A 17,193-nucleotide genomic window follows, 5' to 3' on the forward strand; every position below is an offset into this window, starting at 1 on the left:
CTTTCCTGATATTGTCCAATTGTGGGTTTCCCTCTAGAACTCTGACAAGGGAGAATATGGAAAACAAAGTTGGTAGCTGCCCTCTTGGGCCGTTCTGGGGTGCTTTTTCTGTATTTTTTTTTTATTGCATTAAGAACTTTCAAAGAGATAGATAAGTTCTCTCTGAACAAGAGCAAGGTTTTTCATTGTTATTTATATTATTTTAAGTGCAAGAACAAGGCTGGTCTGATTTTGAGTATGGAGCTGAAATCAGAGCTCATATATTCTGGTCTCACATCTGTCAGTAACTTGTGATGTGACTTGAAACAAAATCAGTTAACCTGTGAGTCTGTTTTCCTACCTGTAGAATGGGGTTGAGAGTAAGAGGGATGCCATGAGCATTAAATATTTAATGTTTGTAAAGTGCTTTGAAGACAAAGAGTACCACATAAATGCTTATCATTGTCTTAAAGTATGAGGAACTGGGTAATCTTGTGTAGGAAAATTTTGCTAGAAACTGTAACTTTGGGAATGAAGACCAAAGCAGGAGAAGAAAGGACATCTTGCAAAATTGAGTATTAAGAATTTTGAATGAAATGCACTGGAGAGTCTGTCTCTAAAGAATCAGCGGAGGCAGTCTTCAGGAACATTAAAAATAACCTTTGGAAAATCATATGATTCAGTAATCAAAATTGGACTTTTCTGCTAATAAAGAAAAAAAAAGAAAGGAAAGTTCTAAACAAATTACTCTGTTTAGTCTGGCCACAGTAATCAAGCATGTAATGGGGCCATTATATGAATGCTGGGGAATAAGACATCTAGTTATAGACAGGCGTTATTTCGTAGTGTATGTCTAATCCATCCTCAGTGGATGTTATTACTTACCTAGAAGATCAAGGAAATAGAATGGATATGTACTTTATTCAGGGAAGCAATTGGTAAAGCACTCCATCTGTGAAGATCATTCCAAGCAACTCATACACTTACATCAGCTTAGAAATTATTTACAAGTGGATAGGCAAAAAGATAATGATAGAATGCATGGAGAAAAGTTTTGAAGGAAACTGGGAATGCACATCTTCAAAGCATGAAATAAAGCAAAACCCCAGCCTTCGTAATAATGTAGGAGTTCTTCCCCATGGTGCCTTTCATAATTACACTAACATATTGCAGATAGAGAAGTATTCAGTCCTTTCTGTCCCTCCTCCCCGCTACTACAGAGGATGAGTGCATAAACTGCCTTGGGAGATTCTGGCAAAAAAAATTTAAAAATCAGTTCTCTTTTATTGCAAGACTTTCCTTACTGTCGCAAGCATCCAGACCCCCACCCAGCCACTGTCTCAGACCCCCTCCTCAGCAGGAACAGGAGAGAAAACAATGAAAAAGCTTGCGGTCAAGATGAGGACAGGGAGATCTGTGACCAAGTACCATCATGGGCAAAACAGGCTTGACTTGGGGAAAATTAATTTCTGCCAGTTAAAATAGAATTGGATGGTGAGAAACAAAGTGATGAGTTAAATGAACTTCCCCCAGCCCCCATCTCTTCTCAAGCTCAACTTCATTCCTAACTCTTCTACCCCTGCATTCTCCATGGGAGGGTGGGGGAGGGGGATTGCAGTCAGTCCATACCATATCCTCTCTGCTGCTCCTTCCTCCTCGTGTTCCTTCCCCACTCCATCATGGATACAGTCCTTCAGGAACAGCTCCAAGGGTTCCTCCCACAGGCTGCAGTCCCTCGGGATAAGCCTGTTCCAGCGTGGGTCCTCCACAGGCCGCAGGTTCCACCAGAATCCTGCTTCAGCATGGGTTCCTCTCCATGAAGAGAGGTCATCCATGGGCTGCAGTGTGGATATCTAGGGGAAAAAAAAAAGCTGGAGAGAGACTTTTTACAAGGACATGTAGTGATATGACAAGGACTAATGACTTTAAACTAAAAGGCAGTAGGTTTAGATTGGATTTTAGGAAGAAATTCTTTACTGTGAGGGTGGTGAGATGCTGGAACAGGTTGCCCAGAGAAGCTGGGGTTGCCTCATCCCTGGAAGTGTTCAGGCCAGGTTGGATGAGGCTTTGAGCAACCTCGTCTAGTGGAAGGTGTCCCTGCCAATGGCAGGGGGGTTGGAATGAGATGATCTCTAAGGTCCCTTCCAACCCAAACCATTCTATGATGATTCTGGGATCAGCTTTCTTCACGGTCTTCTCCATATGCAGCAGGGTCACCCCTACTCCAGTACCTGGAACAACTTCTTCTTTTTCTTCTTCTCCTTCTCTGACCTTGGTGTCGACAGGACCGTTTCTCACACTTTTTTCCTCATTCCTCATTGCCTGTGCAGTGTTCTTGCCCTTTCTTAGGAACATTTGACAGAGGAGCTGCTAGGAAGAAAAGTGTTGACAAGTACATTAGTTCAATGATCAATAATTTTACTTCTTTTCCTTTTTCTGAGAGGGAACTGTTCTGGTGCTTATGGGCAAGCTTAGGCATATATTACAATTTTATATGAGATATTCCTAGTTGCTCTTTGTGCCAGGCAGGCTGCTGTATGAGCTGGGAGAGCTGTGCTGTTCAGAGTCAGAGCAGAGTGATTGTAACAGCCTCCTGTGCTTTTTGGCCTTAAAAATCTATAAATTCGTAAGACTAACAGGAATGGTGTGGTGACTCATCCGTGCGGCAATCAAGGTGTCGCAGCAAATCAAAAGTTTCCACTGCTTCTTTGAGACGGGGATTCAGAGAAAATGCTGACGGTAATTAAAAGAATTGCTCATCCCAGGCTCTGAAACTGCGGTGTGCCTCATAAGATATGCGTCTTATCTCCAAACTATTTATGACTCTGTCTTGGGTAGTACGCGCTGGCTCCCAGAGCTGTGGAGCAGGACGTGGCTTCCCAAAATGCTGTGTGGGGCTGGCGCTTCGTGTCACATGGGGCTGGATTTGGCATTCAATTATTTTCCTAGTATTCGGAGCTCTGACTTTGTTCTCTCAAGTGCCATCATCTGTTTGGATTATTTACTGGGAGCACAATACCTGTGCCTGATCTTCCCGTGCCTGCTTCTGTTGATGCCTCAGAATTGCTTAGGTGATGGTAATTCACAGTCTCAGCCTTTGACCACTGTTTGTGCCTTTACAGAGAGCCTGAATTTCTAGCCAGATTGATTAGTTAAAGCTGAAACTACTTCATTGGATGTATGCTTCTCGTAAAAGCTGTTAGGTTTACACGTGAGAAATAACTGTGATGTCTCTGTAATATATTCATTTATGTCTCCTTGTCATGTTTTAGATCTCTGAAAACAAACTCCTTAGTTATTTCGTAGCAGTAATAAAATACTTTGCTTCAATGTCTCGCTATTAGATGTCACAACATACTTTTGGTTTTCCTTCTCATGTTTGTGGGGAAATGGCAATGTGAAGAAAGATTAATCAATCAGGAAAATGTTCTGTTATTTCCCTTCTCATCTATTGCAAAAACCTGATGGGCTGCGAGGCTGTGTCTCTAAGCAATGCATATAATGTATGCTGTTACTGCATGCTCAACAGCCAAATGCAAACATTGCAGAGTAGAAACACAAAGTTTATCTAAAAATAAACAAAAAAGAAACAGAAATCTGTACTTCAGATTCTACACACAAGCTGTTCAAACAGTCAGATCTTAATAGTAGATTTAAAAGTGTCAACAGCAATGGCCTTGTGTTTTTGCATGGTTAAAACTTGTCAGCAAATTCAGTCTTTTGAGCGATAATAACACTAAAAGGCTTACAACAGACTGTCCTTGGTGTATTGCAAAACAAGGAAAAAACCTCACAGGAACAACAAGTATCTGTTGACCTGGGGTCGGCGTGGGAATCTCAGGTCGCTGTTGTAGGCTGCGAAGCTTCTTGAGGAAAGAGCAAAATCCATGAAATCATTGCATTGCTTAACCACATAGTGAAGGGTAGGAAGGGAACAGACCTCTTCAGATTATATTTAGTAACTATGAAGATTTTGCTTGTAACAGTCGCTTTGCACCGCAGAGTATTTCTCCCCCCTCTCCTCCCCGCTCCTCCTCAGAAAAATTTGGTCTGATGCAGTCCGAAAGTAATCACATGCTCATCAGCAATTTTTCAGCAGACCAGACAAAATTATTCTAAAAGTGAAAACCAAATTATTTTGCTCTACATATGTTTATTGAGAGATGGGCTAGGCCAGATCCGTTCAGGAAGATGCAGGGATGGGACAGTAGCAAAAAAAATGCAGTGCTTCCAGATATTCCAAATATTAAACTATCTCCTGATGTGCTACTGTAAATTGAAGTGATGACTGTTGCTGTTAAGGTTGGCTTTACACGTATATTTTGCTGGTGTTGACATCTACTGGATAAATTTGCTACTGGCAGGAGGAATATGCTCTGTTTCAGGGAACGGCAGAGTGCCGTCCTCTCCTCTAGGGAAGCTTGCACTGCACAGCTCTGTATTCCAGAGTCATATACCCTCACCACTGCCTTTTTTTCTTGTTTTCTTTTTGTTGTCTTCTGTTTCCAAAATTGTCCTGTAAGCAAAAATTCAATTTAAAGATAGTAAATGGCAAACACATTTGGGCAACAGACTGACGAAACAGCTGCTGTCTTTCTTCCCTAGACCTGGATTTTTCTGTTTTGCCCACGGCAGTAAAGGGAAATTAGTTTATTAGTTTCACGTTGGTCACTGGTGAATATCATCCCCCCTCACAAAAATAACACTTTAATTCTGCTTGATTTGAAATAATTGACCGATCAGGAATGAGGCATGTGAAGGGACTACCAAGACAGAATTACACCGTAGGGCTGGAAGATCAATTGTTGGGGAGGAGAGCTGAGACACTGCAGCCTTATATTACACCTGCCTGTTTATTACACTTGGCCTGAGGGGAAAGCAATGCACCATTCTGATCTGTTGCCTCGGAGAAGAACGGATGTAAAACGAATGCAAAATAAGGGAACAGCAAGTTGGTTTTTTATGTTAATACATTTTATATTGATATTGAGGACATTTGAGTAAACGGAGTTTCTAGTTTATAGAACAGCATATGTGTTTTTCCTTCTTTCTATGCCAATATTCTTTCCTAAATGCGGTTTAATTTTTAATTATTTTTTTTTAGCTTCTCAGTAATACTTGTAGTGATTGACTGGTAGCAGTAGCACAAATACTTAGTAAAATTAGTCCCACTGGAAGATTACTCAGATGCTACAGCTCTTCTTACTCCTCCTTCCTCCACTCTTTCTGCCTGTTTTAATGATTTCATTTTAAGAAAAACGACCTCAGGCACAGCAGAGAGAAAAAAAATAAAAGTCACAAGAAAAAACAACGGATGGACTTATGCTTTGGCAAATCCTGGAACAGAAGCGAGGCCAGATGTTTGCTATACAGGCATTTGGCATGTATGTAACAGTCTCGCTACAAGACTGCATATAAAGTTTTTGACAGCTTTAGTGGAATGCAAATGAATGATTGCTATTCAGAGTAAAGTGCAAACATTTTGGCCAGTGCTTGCAAATCTAGTAGTTTTCAAGTTATATTCTTGACTAGATTCTCGGTATTCTTAAATGCATATTTAAGCAGGTGGTTGCCAAATAAGATTTGATTTCTGTCTGTAATATTAAAGGTTCTACATCACCTAACATATCTTGAGAGGGATATGCTGACTGGTTCATGAGCTGTTTCTTATTTGATCATGTTATTTCTAAAGCAGCTAATTAAAAGCTGCAGACCTCTGGCCTAGAAAAGGTGGGCTGCTGATTTACTGCATTCAGCAAACAGCCTTCATCCAACAGTTTAAAAGATAAAACATGAGTCACTGGTGGCAATTCTAAGTGAGAAGCATAAAAGGGTGGTGGAAGAAGTGATAACAGGAATAGCTTTTAAGAGGCAGAGGAGCAGTTAACTTTGATACTGGCTGCGGTATTAATTCATTAGGACTTGTCCTAACGGTTCTTGAAGCATCGCCTTTCAAAACACAACAAAAATAGCAAGTGGATGTAAGTGATACTTACTTTATTGTACCAACTGAAAATAAAGTCAATCCATTTTATGAAACATGGTTAGGCCATGAGAGGTGATGAGCTGTGACTGCAGATGGATAGATAAAGTGGGCTCTGGCCAACTCCAGTGACATGCACTGGGATGAAAAGATTTCTATTCGAAAGTTCCAGGTGTCTGTGGGTGAGCTACAAGTCCAGTATTTCCAGCTAGGGAAAGGGGGGCCAAGTACTGATGGAGTACGAATGGTACCAGTGCCATGAAGCAAAAAGATGGAAATATGCAGAGGAACTCTCCTCTCCAAGCACTTTTCAACTTCTAAAACTACAAAAAGAATATATATGGCTCCTTAAACAAAGAGTGAGGTTGCTTGAGAGGCTTTGTGAGTGGAAGCTGGTGACAGTCCTGCATTTAGGGCACCAGAAGTTGGAAAAACTGTAGTTATTCTCCTTAGGGTAGGGATCTTACATAGTCTCTGGGAATTCAGTTTCTTAGTGCAGGATTGGGATAACTGCACTTCCCTATCTCAATGTGCAGCAAATCATGTTAAAACCTTGAAGATTCTTGGATGCCTGTTGGTATGGGCTGTGCTAGTCTCATGTTCAGTAAATTTAAAAGACGTGTGGCACTTAAGGACATGGTTTAGTGGGCGGGCTTGGCAGTGCTGGGTTAATAGTTGGACTTGATATTACAGGTCTTTTACAACCTAAATGACTCTGATTCTATAATTTAATGTTTTGGTTTGGGGTTTTTTTTTTGGAGGCATTTTGCATATAATAAGCTCTTTTAATATACCAGATGCTTAGGGACTGTTTCATGCTGTAAGTGTAAATGTACTCTTGATTTAGGGGAGTGATACGTCTCCTTTCAACAAACTGTGTGTCAGGAAATTCTCTGTGGTCAGAGGGCATCAGTCCTGGAAGAGAAAATTACTAATTCCCCAGGTATTGGCTGAAACTTTTTAGATGTGGACAATGACAGAGGTGGGATGACCTAAAAATATCCTCTAAGAGGGAAATTTGAAGTATGGTTTCTTAATTATAGCATTTTGCAGCACTACGGGTGACCCAGAGAGCTCATGCTGTAAAATATGTTGCGTTTAACCCTTACTTTGGCAGAGAACTTTCTCCTGTATTAGTTTTGACTGATTGACCAGTCTTCCTCAGGGCCTGGATGATTGGAAACAACAGGAAATAAAAGGAAATTTCTCCTGCCTCGTCCAAGATGTGATTTGAAGACCCAGTCCCCTTCTCCTCTGCCTCCTACCCCTGCCCAAGAAACCATCCCCAAAAGAGCCAAAATCTCGCTAATTAAATTTTTGAGAGATTTACTTCGTGACATTTGGCAGCACTGACAGTAGCTTATCCTACGTTTCTGCTTTATTAACTATGAAGTCTTAGGCGAGATTAGGTATGTCAGGTCCTGGCAACCACTTAATGTGTTTTGAGAAGATGGCACATTTCCGCAGAAGAAATCCCTTTGTGTCCCTGCCTTCCCTCCCCACCTCTCCCAGGCAGGAACCCTTGGACCCTGGCCACCAGCTGACATCCAGCCAGGCCCTGTGCCGGCAGTCGAGGTGTTTGGCCACCGGCTCTGCTGTGCGAATCTTCCCCCACAAAACCCTCCACGAGCTGGCCTTTAACACGGCAGCTCTTGGCATTTGATTTTCCTTCGTTTGCTTTTCATGCTAATGAGATAATTTAATTAGGGAAGTCAATGTTTTGGGCAGTGTTTTGCAAGCAGGAGTGTTACAGAGGGACATTGTGTTTTTCTCTCTCTCTCCGTTTTTAACAAGGCTGGGTTCCAGACACTGCCAGCTACCCTGGACCCTGCGGAGACATCTGAGGAAGTTATTATGCCTTTGTGTAAAGTTCTGGTGGATTTTCATTTAGGAAGCTGCTGCGTAAAATTCCAGTCGTGTTGCTGCAGAAGGACCTTGGAAAGATCAAGAATCTGCAGCAAATGGCATCGAGAATTGATTTTGGGCCTGGAGGGGTGGTGAAGGTTGAATTGTGCTCTGAGCTTTTTTTGTTGGAGGAGGGAGGGATGGTTTGCAACAAACCATGGAGGAGAACCAGATCAAGTGAGAGATCTTTCCAATAAAAGCCTGAAGAGATAGGAACGGAGTTAAGGCATTTTCTCCTGGATTTAAGAATTTTCTCCAAGTATGTATCCTAAAACAGTATATTTTGACATATTTTCTGCAATTTATAGTTAACAATAAGTGCATCTGAGGATGTGGATGGAGGCCTTTCAGAGTAGTCCAAGAAAGTCTCATGGTCAGGAACATCCCCAGAAGGAAATCTGATGTAAACTTCATGACTTTGTGTGTGTCCAGATTTGGCAAGCAACAGGGCTCAAGATGGGACTCGTATTCATCTTCTGTTCCAAGAGTGTGAGCTGCAGGACCACAGATGTCTCTGAACCTTTGAACTTTCCTCGCTCTGCCAGTGCTCATGATCCATGAATTGCAGGATGTGTTATCTACTCCACTCAGGTTGTAAAAAAATTAGCACCTGAAAGCAAATTACTGCATATAGAAAATGATCATATTGAAGATAAATTTCCTAGGAGCTTAGTAATAAAACACAGATTTTTTAGTAACCCCTTATTTAGGAAGGTCATATTCTCTCAACTTTGAAAGAAAGAAATGAGACTATGAGGTATGGTTTCACTCCCATCGTGGCTGGGGTTTTTTTAGTTGGATAGTCTAGTTTATCTTTTTACTTATCTAAAGGGAATAATTTCATATGCATCTGAGGTACTCAGAAATAATAAGTGTACACACTTTTCAGCAGTATTTCAAGACAGAGAAACAAAAGTCTTGTTTGTGCTTCTTCCATAGTGAACTTTCTGCTAAGAAGACACCGTTGTTTTTGATGCTTTGATTTTTTTTAATACGTCCCAAAGCATCACCTCCTCTAGCATATATTTGGAAAATTAAATCCTGTATAATCTCTTAAATCTACTGCTCCTTTATCACTTACAGGGTTAGGATTTGGGCTCCTTTTTTCCTTTTTTTTTTTTCCCCCAAGATCTGATTGTTGCAAAGCAGCTCAAGTCTCTCTGCCTTGTCTTGGATTTTACAAGAGCTTTACAGCTGTTTACAAGACTAAATCAGGGGTTTACAAAAGTAGACCTTGCTTGATAATAAAGTTGTTTCCTTGCCCCTCAAATATTTCTGGATCTTATCTTTCTACACAGCTGCTTGTAGTTCAGCTTTACAGAATCTCTTGATTGGATTCCATCTGCCTTTGTCTAACAAAGAGTTCTTTCACTGAAGTCACCCAAACAGAAAAAAAAAGTTAAGTAAAAATTGCGAAAAAGGATTAGTCAGATCCATGTAGGCTTGTAACAGTGATTCCATATGTGTCTAAGAAAGTCTTTGTAGGTTAAAAATAATGTTGAGCTCAAATAAAACATTTTGTTTGGCACACTGCTGAAGTGAAGAGTGACTCCTGAAGCTGCCGGGTCTGCTGGTACCTTGTTCTATTTTGAGTTTCTTAAAGACGTGTACATACATGACCTGATGATTGAATTATATGCAGAATTTATGGTAATACTGATGTATTTCCATGTGATTTTGATGCCATATGCATAAATTATATGTTCAGACCTGTGCCTCGGGAGAGGTTGTTGTGTCGGTGTGCTCTGATAAAACTGCATGCCGTAACATATTCCCTGCAGCATGTATCTGAAATCACTCAAGCTTAGGTACTTAGACATCTTCCTCTTTATCAGTTACAGTTCTTCATGCTAGATCTGATTACAGCAAATCTCTCTTCTTCCTCGTCTTTTTTTTGTGTGTGTGTATCTCATAAAATACTTAGGCCTTACATGCACTTAACTGCTTTTGAAGCTCTCTAATGGGCTATTTTACCTGTGCTTCCATTTATCCAGTCTGAAAACACGTAAGATTATTTAGCTGCTTATTTTAAAGTTTCAGGCTCTTTCTCTCTTCTTTTGTGCCATTTCCCTAATGACCATTTATCTACTTCCATTGCCGTCTCCCAACCTCTCTTGCCTATCATGTTTCTCTAATGTTATTATTTAAAAGGTAAATTTAGAAACAAATGCTTACCCAGGAAAAATTTAAATTAAAAGCTTGACCTTTATTTTTGAAGTCACTTAATGAAGTTGACTAATAGTCTAAGAAATCTGATTCTCTAGCTTCAGACTGGCCGAAAGCCTGTTTTTCCTTATATTTATATCTGTGGGGACAGACACTTTAAGGAGACCTTGACTAGATAAGCGTGGAAAGCAGAGAAGAAGCTGCTTCAAGGCTCGAGCCGGACTGTCATTTAGAGGAATGTGAATAGGAAACATTTTTTCTTCAGAACAGTGAGTGTTTTGGGCTTGGGGGGAAGAAGGGCTGTGTTTAAATGTATAGAGCATAAAATGAAATGTTAACCACTTCAGTTTAATAAATCTGCAGCAGTGATCTGTTTGAACCTGGTAAGAGGCCTGAGGATAACATGCTGCTATCTCACATGCCGCTGGTCTTTTCCTTGCCTCTGTGCATGTGTGTGGAAGCCGTGGAAACAAGGAACAAATGAGCTTGCCTTAGAGATGTGGGGAAAAATGAGTACCAGGAGGAAGATGTTTTTATGCTAAGAAGGTAGGAGGATTTCCAAATGGTCAAAGCGTTCAGGGTAAATCTGGAGGGTGGATGTTGTCATCTGTGTAGGTGCCCTACATTTGAGTCCTGAAGACACCCGTTTTGCAGAAAAACCTTCTCGAACTTTATTGTTGAGCAAGCTGTTAGTATGAGACATTTCTGAAACTCCTGGTTGTAGAAAAAGTTATGTTCTCTAGCACAGGGGTATGCTCACATTTTACTTACCCTTGAGAGGGATAGATGTAAAGTAATTTCTCTCTCACCTGCTACATTGCATGTTTTGGCCTTGGACAGCTGGGAGAGGTCCTGTCTCATTCCTCAGAAGATGTTTGGTATTGTTTCGTTGTTCTGTTACCCTTCCCTGATCTACCCTCCCAATCCCATCCTTCTGTGAAAATAAATAATGGAAGAGAGGGTTGGGTGCCTGTATAATCCTTGTGCTTGGGTCCTGCATAACCTTTGTCTGAAACCAAGTGGGCTGTCTGTGTTTTGGCATGATTTTTGCAATGCATGCACAGTGATGCAGTCTTTGGGACTGAGATAGGCATTCTGTTTGTCTTGCCATATCACTAAATCTCCTTTCAGAGTCGTATTTACCTCTGGTTGCTCGATCTCTCTTCTTTGGCTTATAGCCCTTTCCACAGCTCTCCCTTAATGCCAGTTTGATCTCCTTTTTGCTTTCAATTTATCAGTTCAACCAGTAACTATTATGGATTTCTCTCTCTTTTTTTGTCTCTCTTTAGTAGGGTGGGGTTTTTTCCCCTCTAAGAGAGGTTTTGTTCCTTTTGGCTGCACAATAAAATCCTTTGATTCCATGTGACAAACAGGAACACGTTTCCTTTCTAGTCGAGATTAAAGACACCTGGCTACTCCAGTGATTACATCTTGAGTAGAGAGTGAGTGAAGGCCTGTCTCACTGACTTTACCACCTTCACAGGATAGTATGTCAGCTGAATTGGGTGCACAGAGGGATTTTCATCAGTAATAGCATACAGTATGCCTCCTCATGGACTACTGCTCTGAGATGCACAAATCATACATTCTTTCTATTGCTGGCTATGTCTGCATCTCTACATCGTGGTTTTATGGCTCTGGTGTAGGGTAAACATATCTGAGACAGCTCTAAGCTTATCTGCTCTAGTACTGGCTCTTAGGGCAGTGTGGAGCTTCATACTGGCTGAAAAATCAACCCCAAAACTGAGGCTGATAGATCTATAATTAGCCAAGGCTTAGCTGGCATGGTGACTTTAGTGCAGACAGCACTGGGAGCTCCCCAAGTCTAAAAAACAACGTAAAAACCTTCTTTCTCTTCCTTAGTGCTGTTTAAAGGGACGTGAAGCTAGCTAAAATGCCTGCACATGAACGTTGAGGAAAACTTTCCTTAGAAAGGTAAAAACATATTAATTAATTAATTGTAGCTGTTGATGTTGGTATTTTTAAGTATTAGGTATTGATCTTTCTCCATCTTGCCATCTCTGCAAAAGAAAGGGTTTTGGTTTTTTTAGGCAGGGTTCAGAAAGGAGGTTTATTACTAGGGGAAAAAAAATTCTGAAGAATACATGTCTGTAAAATTTTAGTCTAAAATCAGATAGTTTGGAACTGGTAATGACGGGGTTTGGGTGACAGTTGGACTCGATGATCTTAGAGATCTTTTTAAACCTCAAAAATTCTGTGATCTCTGACTGCAGTGACTGCTGCCCTTGTTGCTGTTTGTGTAGGTTTCCACTGGCCTCCGTCTCTGCTGTTTCTCAAGATGGTTTATGCTGCCCCGTGTCAAGTTCTGTGCAGAGGAATGCAATGATTATGCTTGACTTGGGACGCAGTCTGTTGGAGAAGTTTTTCTTATGAGTACAGAATATGTTTGAAGCATTATTATTATGATTATGATCCTTGATGAAAATAGTCTAGACAAAGCATAAACTCTGGGTCTAAAAATATATTTAAAAATTAGCTAGCCTGTTCACAAACCATTTCTTACCTCACCCAGCAGCTATTTATGAGAACATTGTCTATTCTTTCTAATTTTAAATAGCAAGCACTAGCAGTTGAGTACTCATGTATTAGATAGTTATCCCCTCCGGTTTTTCTGCACATCTTGTTGCTGTCAAGTGTCTTTGTACCCAGCCAAAAATGACATGTTGAAACAAGTAGTGTATATTTAATTCAGTGTATTGGAAAAAAAAAGTATGACATTGAGCCCTGGCTTTTATTTTTTTATTGGAAATACCATGAAATAACAGCCACTGGACTGAGAAGTGAATTCGCTCATGAAGAGGGCGGTAGGTTTTAAGTAAACTTCTTAATGCGTGGCTTAGTCACAGGCTTTTTTCCTGCTTGTTATTGACGTAATTGCCTGTCAGTCTCATCTGATAGTAGAATTGCTGGGGGCATGGTGTCTTGGATCGTGTGGCAAAAACTGCTCGCTATTGACTTATGTGCATGTGTGCCGCTGCTCTCCGCTGAATTAAATGTCAGATGTACTCAAGTGTGTGGGTGGGTGGGGGAGATGTGATTTGGTTCTCTCTGGTTGCCTTGTCAAGGAGTACACTAATACAGCTAATGGAGATCCTCGAGCTCGGGAGGAGAAGGGTATTCAGTTGACAGCCAGCATCCAAACAGTCAGGAAAGATACCTTCAAACGGTGGTGGAGGCTGTGGGGATTAAAAAAGAAACTTTTTCAAAGGCAAGGAATAATAAAGGATATTTTGAAATTGCAGCTTGCAGTTTACAGGCTCCCTTTTTGCCTGATTTGGCAAAATATTTATAAAACAAACGAAAGTGGGGTTATACCTGTGGAATTCTAACCTTTAAAGACACTGTGTTTAGGTACTGATTTTATTCTGAGTTGGTTGTCACTAGAGGAAAAACTTGCTTTCTTCACCTCTACTAAAATAAAAGTTTCTGTTTTCACTACAGCACCTTTCACAGCACTGGTGTCTCTGGGTTTTGCTGTGGTCATTGTACAGCTGAGCTGTCATTCCCACGTGGTCCTCTGGAAAATACAAAATGAGCTTACTGAATGAAAGTATCAGATGGCCACAAAAATACAAGACAGAAGAATCTAAGTAAATATCAGTGAATCATCAGCCCTCAAATCATCAAGTCAAGCCTTGCATCACATCCTACCAGAGGAAAAAATAAACCAACCTCTGTTGGTTTAAGAGGAATGTTAATTTTGCGGTCAACACCAACAACACTGATGTGGTCCCCACTATAAGCTCTTGTTGCCATTCCTGCACAGTGGCAACATAACCATCACAAGTGCAGCTTCCTAGGAGATTTGGTTCAGCATTTAGTTGAAAATAATGATTGTAGGAGGGAATTTGGGGCTTTTTTTTGTAATACACATATTTTTGAATTTTTAACTGAGGAAGAGTATTCTTCATCTCAAGCTAGTAGCTCTGGTGAACCAGTTAAACCTTTCATCATTTAGGCATAATAATTGGGTTTGTTTGCTTTTTTAAAAATTTCTACCAGGTGAATAACAAACATTCTTGTTAGGCACACTGTTTTATACCACTTCTAGGTTTTATCTCTCTTAAGAAATTTCTTATGTCTGAGTTTCTGGGTGAGTTTGGTTCCAGCTTCCTGCATAGTCCTTATAAGCAGATGTTTTTACCATCCATTTTTATATCTAAGAATTTGTGAAACAACATTGCTTCCACTGACCTGATATTATTATTACAAAGAACTTAGTGGATTGTGTGATGCAAATAAAATAAATCAGGTGCTGCAGTGACCTAGATACTCATTATTTATTTATGGAAATAAATATGTTTAGCATTTGCTCATACTCTTCTTCAATTGTAAATGCTGTAAACTTTCACTTACTCAGAACCCTGCTGGAAAAATAGCATTATTGCAATTCTGCAGGTTAGGAGACCTTGGAAGGAAGCCTTAAGTAACTGCTTTAGACTGTGTAACATATAATTATCAGAACTAGGATTAGATGTTGGGAGTCTTGACTTCCAGCGTTGTGTTTAGAGGTCTTGCTCTTGGCAGATAAAATCTATGGATAACAAAGACTGAGAGGGTAAACAATGATAAGGACAGGATGATCACACAGAACAACTTGGTCATTTGATCATTTTACATGTATTAAGTGTTTTAAGTCTAGCCAGAAGCACGGGAGGAGACAGAACACATTGGCCTGCCCTGGAGAGCATCCTCTCTATGGGGAGCTCTCAGGCATCATGGAGTGAAACCTTCCTGTAGGAGCTTCCAGTGAGGAGGTCAAAAAAAAAGGACGAGAGGGGGCTGCATAAAGCGATATTTGGCTTTGAAAATAGAGAAGTAATGGATAGATTTAGCAGGTAGATTTTTTTTCTCCCTTTGATCTTTAGGGTTAATATTTGGTCATGTTTAATAATAGGATTTAATAATAGGATTAATATTTGTGTCAGTTACAGGAAAGAGCTACAGAAATGATCTGAAGGCTGCTGAGAAAACTGCAAGAGGGAGCTGTTGGAAATGTTTTCCTGTTATCAAAACATTGAATGATGACTTCCTTCTATCTTAGGTTTTCATGATTTGCATGCTGTTGCTTGTTACTCTACTGAAGAATTTGGGCAGATGGTGTTTCCTCAGTTCTATAGGACTGGGCTCTCCCACTGTGTCCTTGTACTTGTCCAAACTCTTTCATTTGTGTTCCAGATTAACATTTACTACAACACTGCTCTCTTCCTCCTGATGTTTAGCTGGGAGAAGCAGAGGAACAGTGCTCTTTTAAAGCAGAGGAGGCATGGCAGGGCCTTGCCCTGGTGGTTATTGAGTACAGGTGCTGTTCTGGGACCTCATTCCTAACTCCTTTTTGGCTTTAATCTTTCAGGCAAGCTCTCGAGTTCCCTTTGAGACAAAGCTGCCCTCCACCGAGATGTCACGGCACCACAGCCGGTTCGAAAGAGATTACCGTGCCGGGTGGGATCGCCGGGATTGGAGCTCCAATGGCAACCATGTCAGCAGCACCAACTGCAGCAGCGCTGCCAGCACCAACAGCAGCACCCGCCCGGGGCTGCTGCCCCTGCCCATCGTCCCCTCCCGGCTCCCCACCCCGGCCACTGCCGCCTGCACCACCGGCAACAGCGACGTCATCACCAGCCTGGTGGCCAACTCCTCGCCAGCTTCAACTACCAAAGTAAGAATTCAGCTTTTCTTTTTAAGGGGTTGATCTGCTAAAGGGGCTGTTAGAGGTGGAGCTTCACCTGTCCCTTTGTAAAACCTGTGTTTGTGGTATAGCCAAGAGTAGGAAAATAAATTCCTGTGGGCAGTGTGTGTCTTTTTTATTCTTTTCTGTGTTGTGCACACACTAGAGTAGGTGTTTCTTTCTCTAAGACTGGCTCATACTTCTGAGAGGCCCAGGCAGAGCAAATGCTTCTTTCCTTTCAGCACCGCCTACATTTAGGCTTTCTGTGGCTTTACCTTGAACACATGGTTCCCACTTTTGCTTTTGGGAATGCTCTTCTTGTCTGTTGACCAAGGTAGAGCTGTGGTTGACAACAAATGGTTCTCATCCAGAGGGAGTGGAAAGTGACTAAAGGGCATAATTTTGGCTGAATGGTGTTTTTTCTTCTTTTTAGTTGATAGTTTCCTACAGGGTTCTCAAAGCCTCGTTCTTAGTGCAGGTAGGATTGAAACAGTGGGACTGCTATAACCAGGCTTGCTCATTTGGGCAAAAAAGGCACACTGAGGAGTAAGAAAATGTTAAGCATCAAAGAACTGAAATCACTAGTAAACCATTGGGCTTTTTTGTTCCAATATATTATTGGAGGAAAGAGGGTGACTTTTTCTTTTTAAAAAAAAGAAACAACAACATTTAGCTCTTTTAAATCTGCAAAGTACAAGTTGATATTCTAGGAGAAAGTTGGGGTTTCTTTCTGCATGTAGATTCAGGTAGAACAGCTGGGGAACAAAAAACCCTGGCAAATGGTAAAGGTGACCACAGCATTGACAAAGTGAGCCAGAAGCGCTGCTGGGTTTCTTTTTATGATATTTAACATTTTCTTTCAACTTGGTTTCATTTTAATAACTGCAAGTGCCAAATACAGCAGATGCAGACAGAAGGAAAGGAGACAATAAAGTTATTTAAAGTAAGCCAAGAGCAAGCTGAAATTTTACTGCAGTACCATTATTATATTGATTTTTTTCACACTGTAGAAAAACAAGGTCAATGCTGCAGAAGGAAACATTAGGCCGAAGTGTGATTGGTTGTAAAAATTTTCCATGGCATCTTAAAATTATTTTCATTTGAAAGAAGCCACTCGGATTCTGATCAAAACATATTTAGAGTTCTCCAGATGCTATCCACAGATAGATGCATTTCAATCATGCTTTGTCTGGAGATGATTGAGGCTATTTTGGAGCCAAAGCAGTGGTTTCATTTATCACGACCTTTGTTCCTGGGTCTACTTAGAGTCCAACGATTGTCTGGAGCTGATCAGCCCTTTTCCCAGATGTTCAAAAGCATTTTGAAGCTTATCAGTGCTAGTAAACCATATGTTTATTAGGGGAGAGGAGGCAGGAACAGCAAGTTAAATGCTTTTTGATCATATGCTCAATGTGAACCGTCTTCTAAATTACCTTATTAGACAATTTTCTGATGACTTTCCTTAGTAAGA

General features: G+C 40.8%; 1 protein-coding gene across 2 annotated transcripts in view; it reads left to right on the forward strand.

The window, feature by feature from the left end:
- KLHL29 (kelch like family member 29) overlaps positions 1-17,193 on the forward strand; it is a 394,362-nt gene that overhangs the window by 136,747 nt on the left and 240,422 nt on the right. For both annotated transcript variants that reach the window (XM_017813094.1, XM_017813096.1), the window contains exon 3: positions 15,408-15,713. In XM_017813094.1, the coding sequence (XP_017668583.1) occupies positions 15,453-15,713 (261 nt within the window). In that variant the 5' untranslated portion in view covers positions 15,408-15,452. The remainder of the gene's footprint in view (positions 1-15,407; positions 15,714-17,193) is intronic.

Source organism: Lepidothrix coronata, unplaced genomic scaffold (genome assembly GCF_001604755.1).
Source record: "Lepidothrix coronata isolate B3197 unplaced genomic scaffold, Lepidothrix_coronata-1.0 Scaffold39, whole genome shotgun sequence".
In the NCBI taxonomy this organism is placed as follows: domain Eukaryota; kingdom Metazoa; phylum Chordata; class Aves; order Passeriformes; family Pipridae; genus Lepidothrix; species Lepidothrix coronata.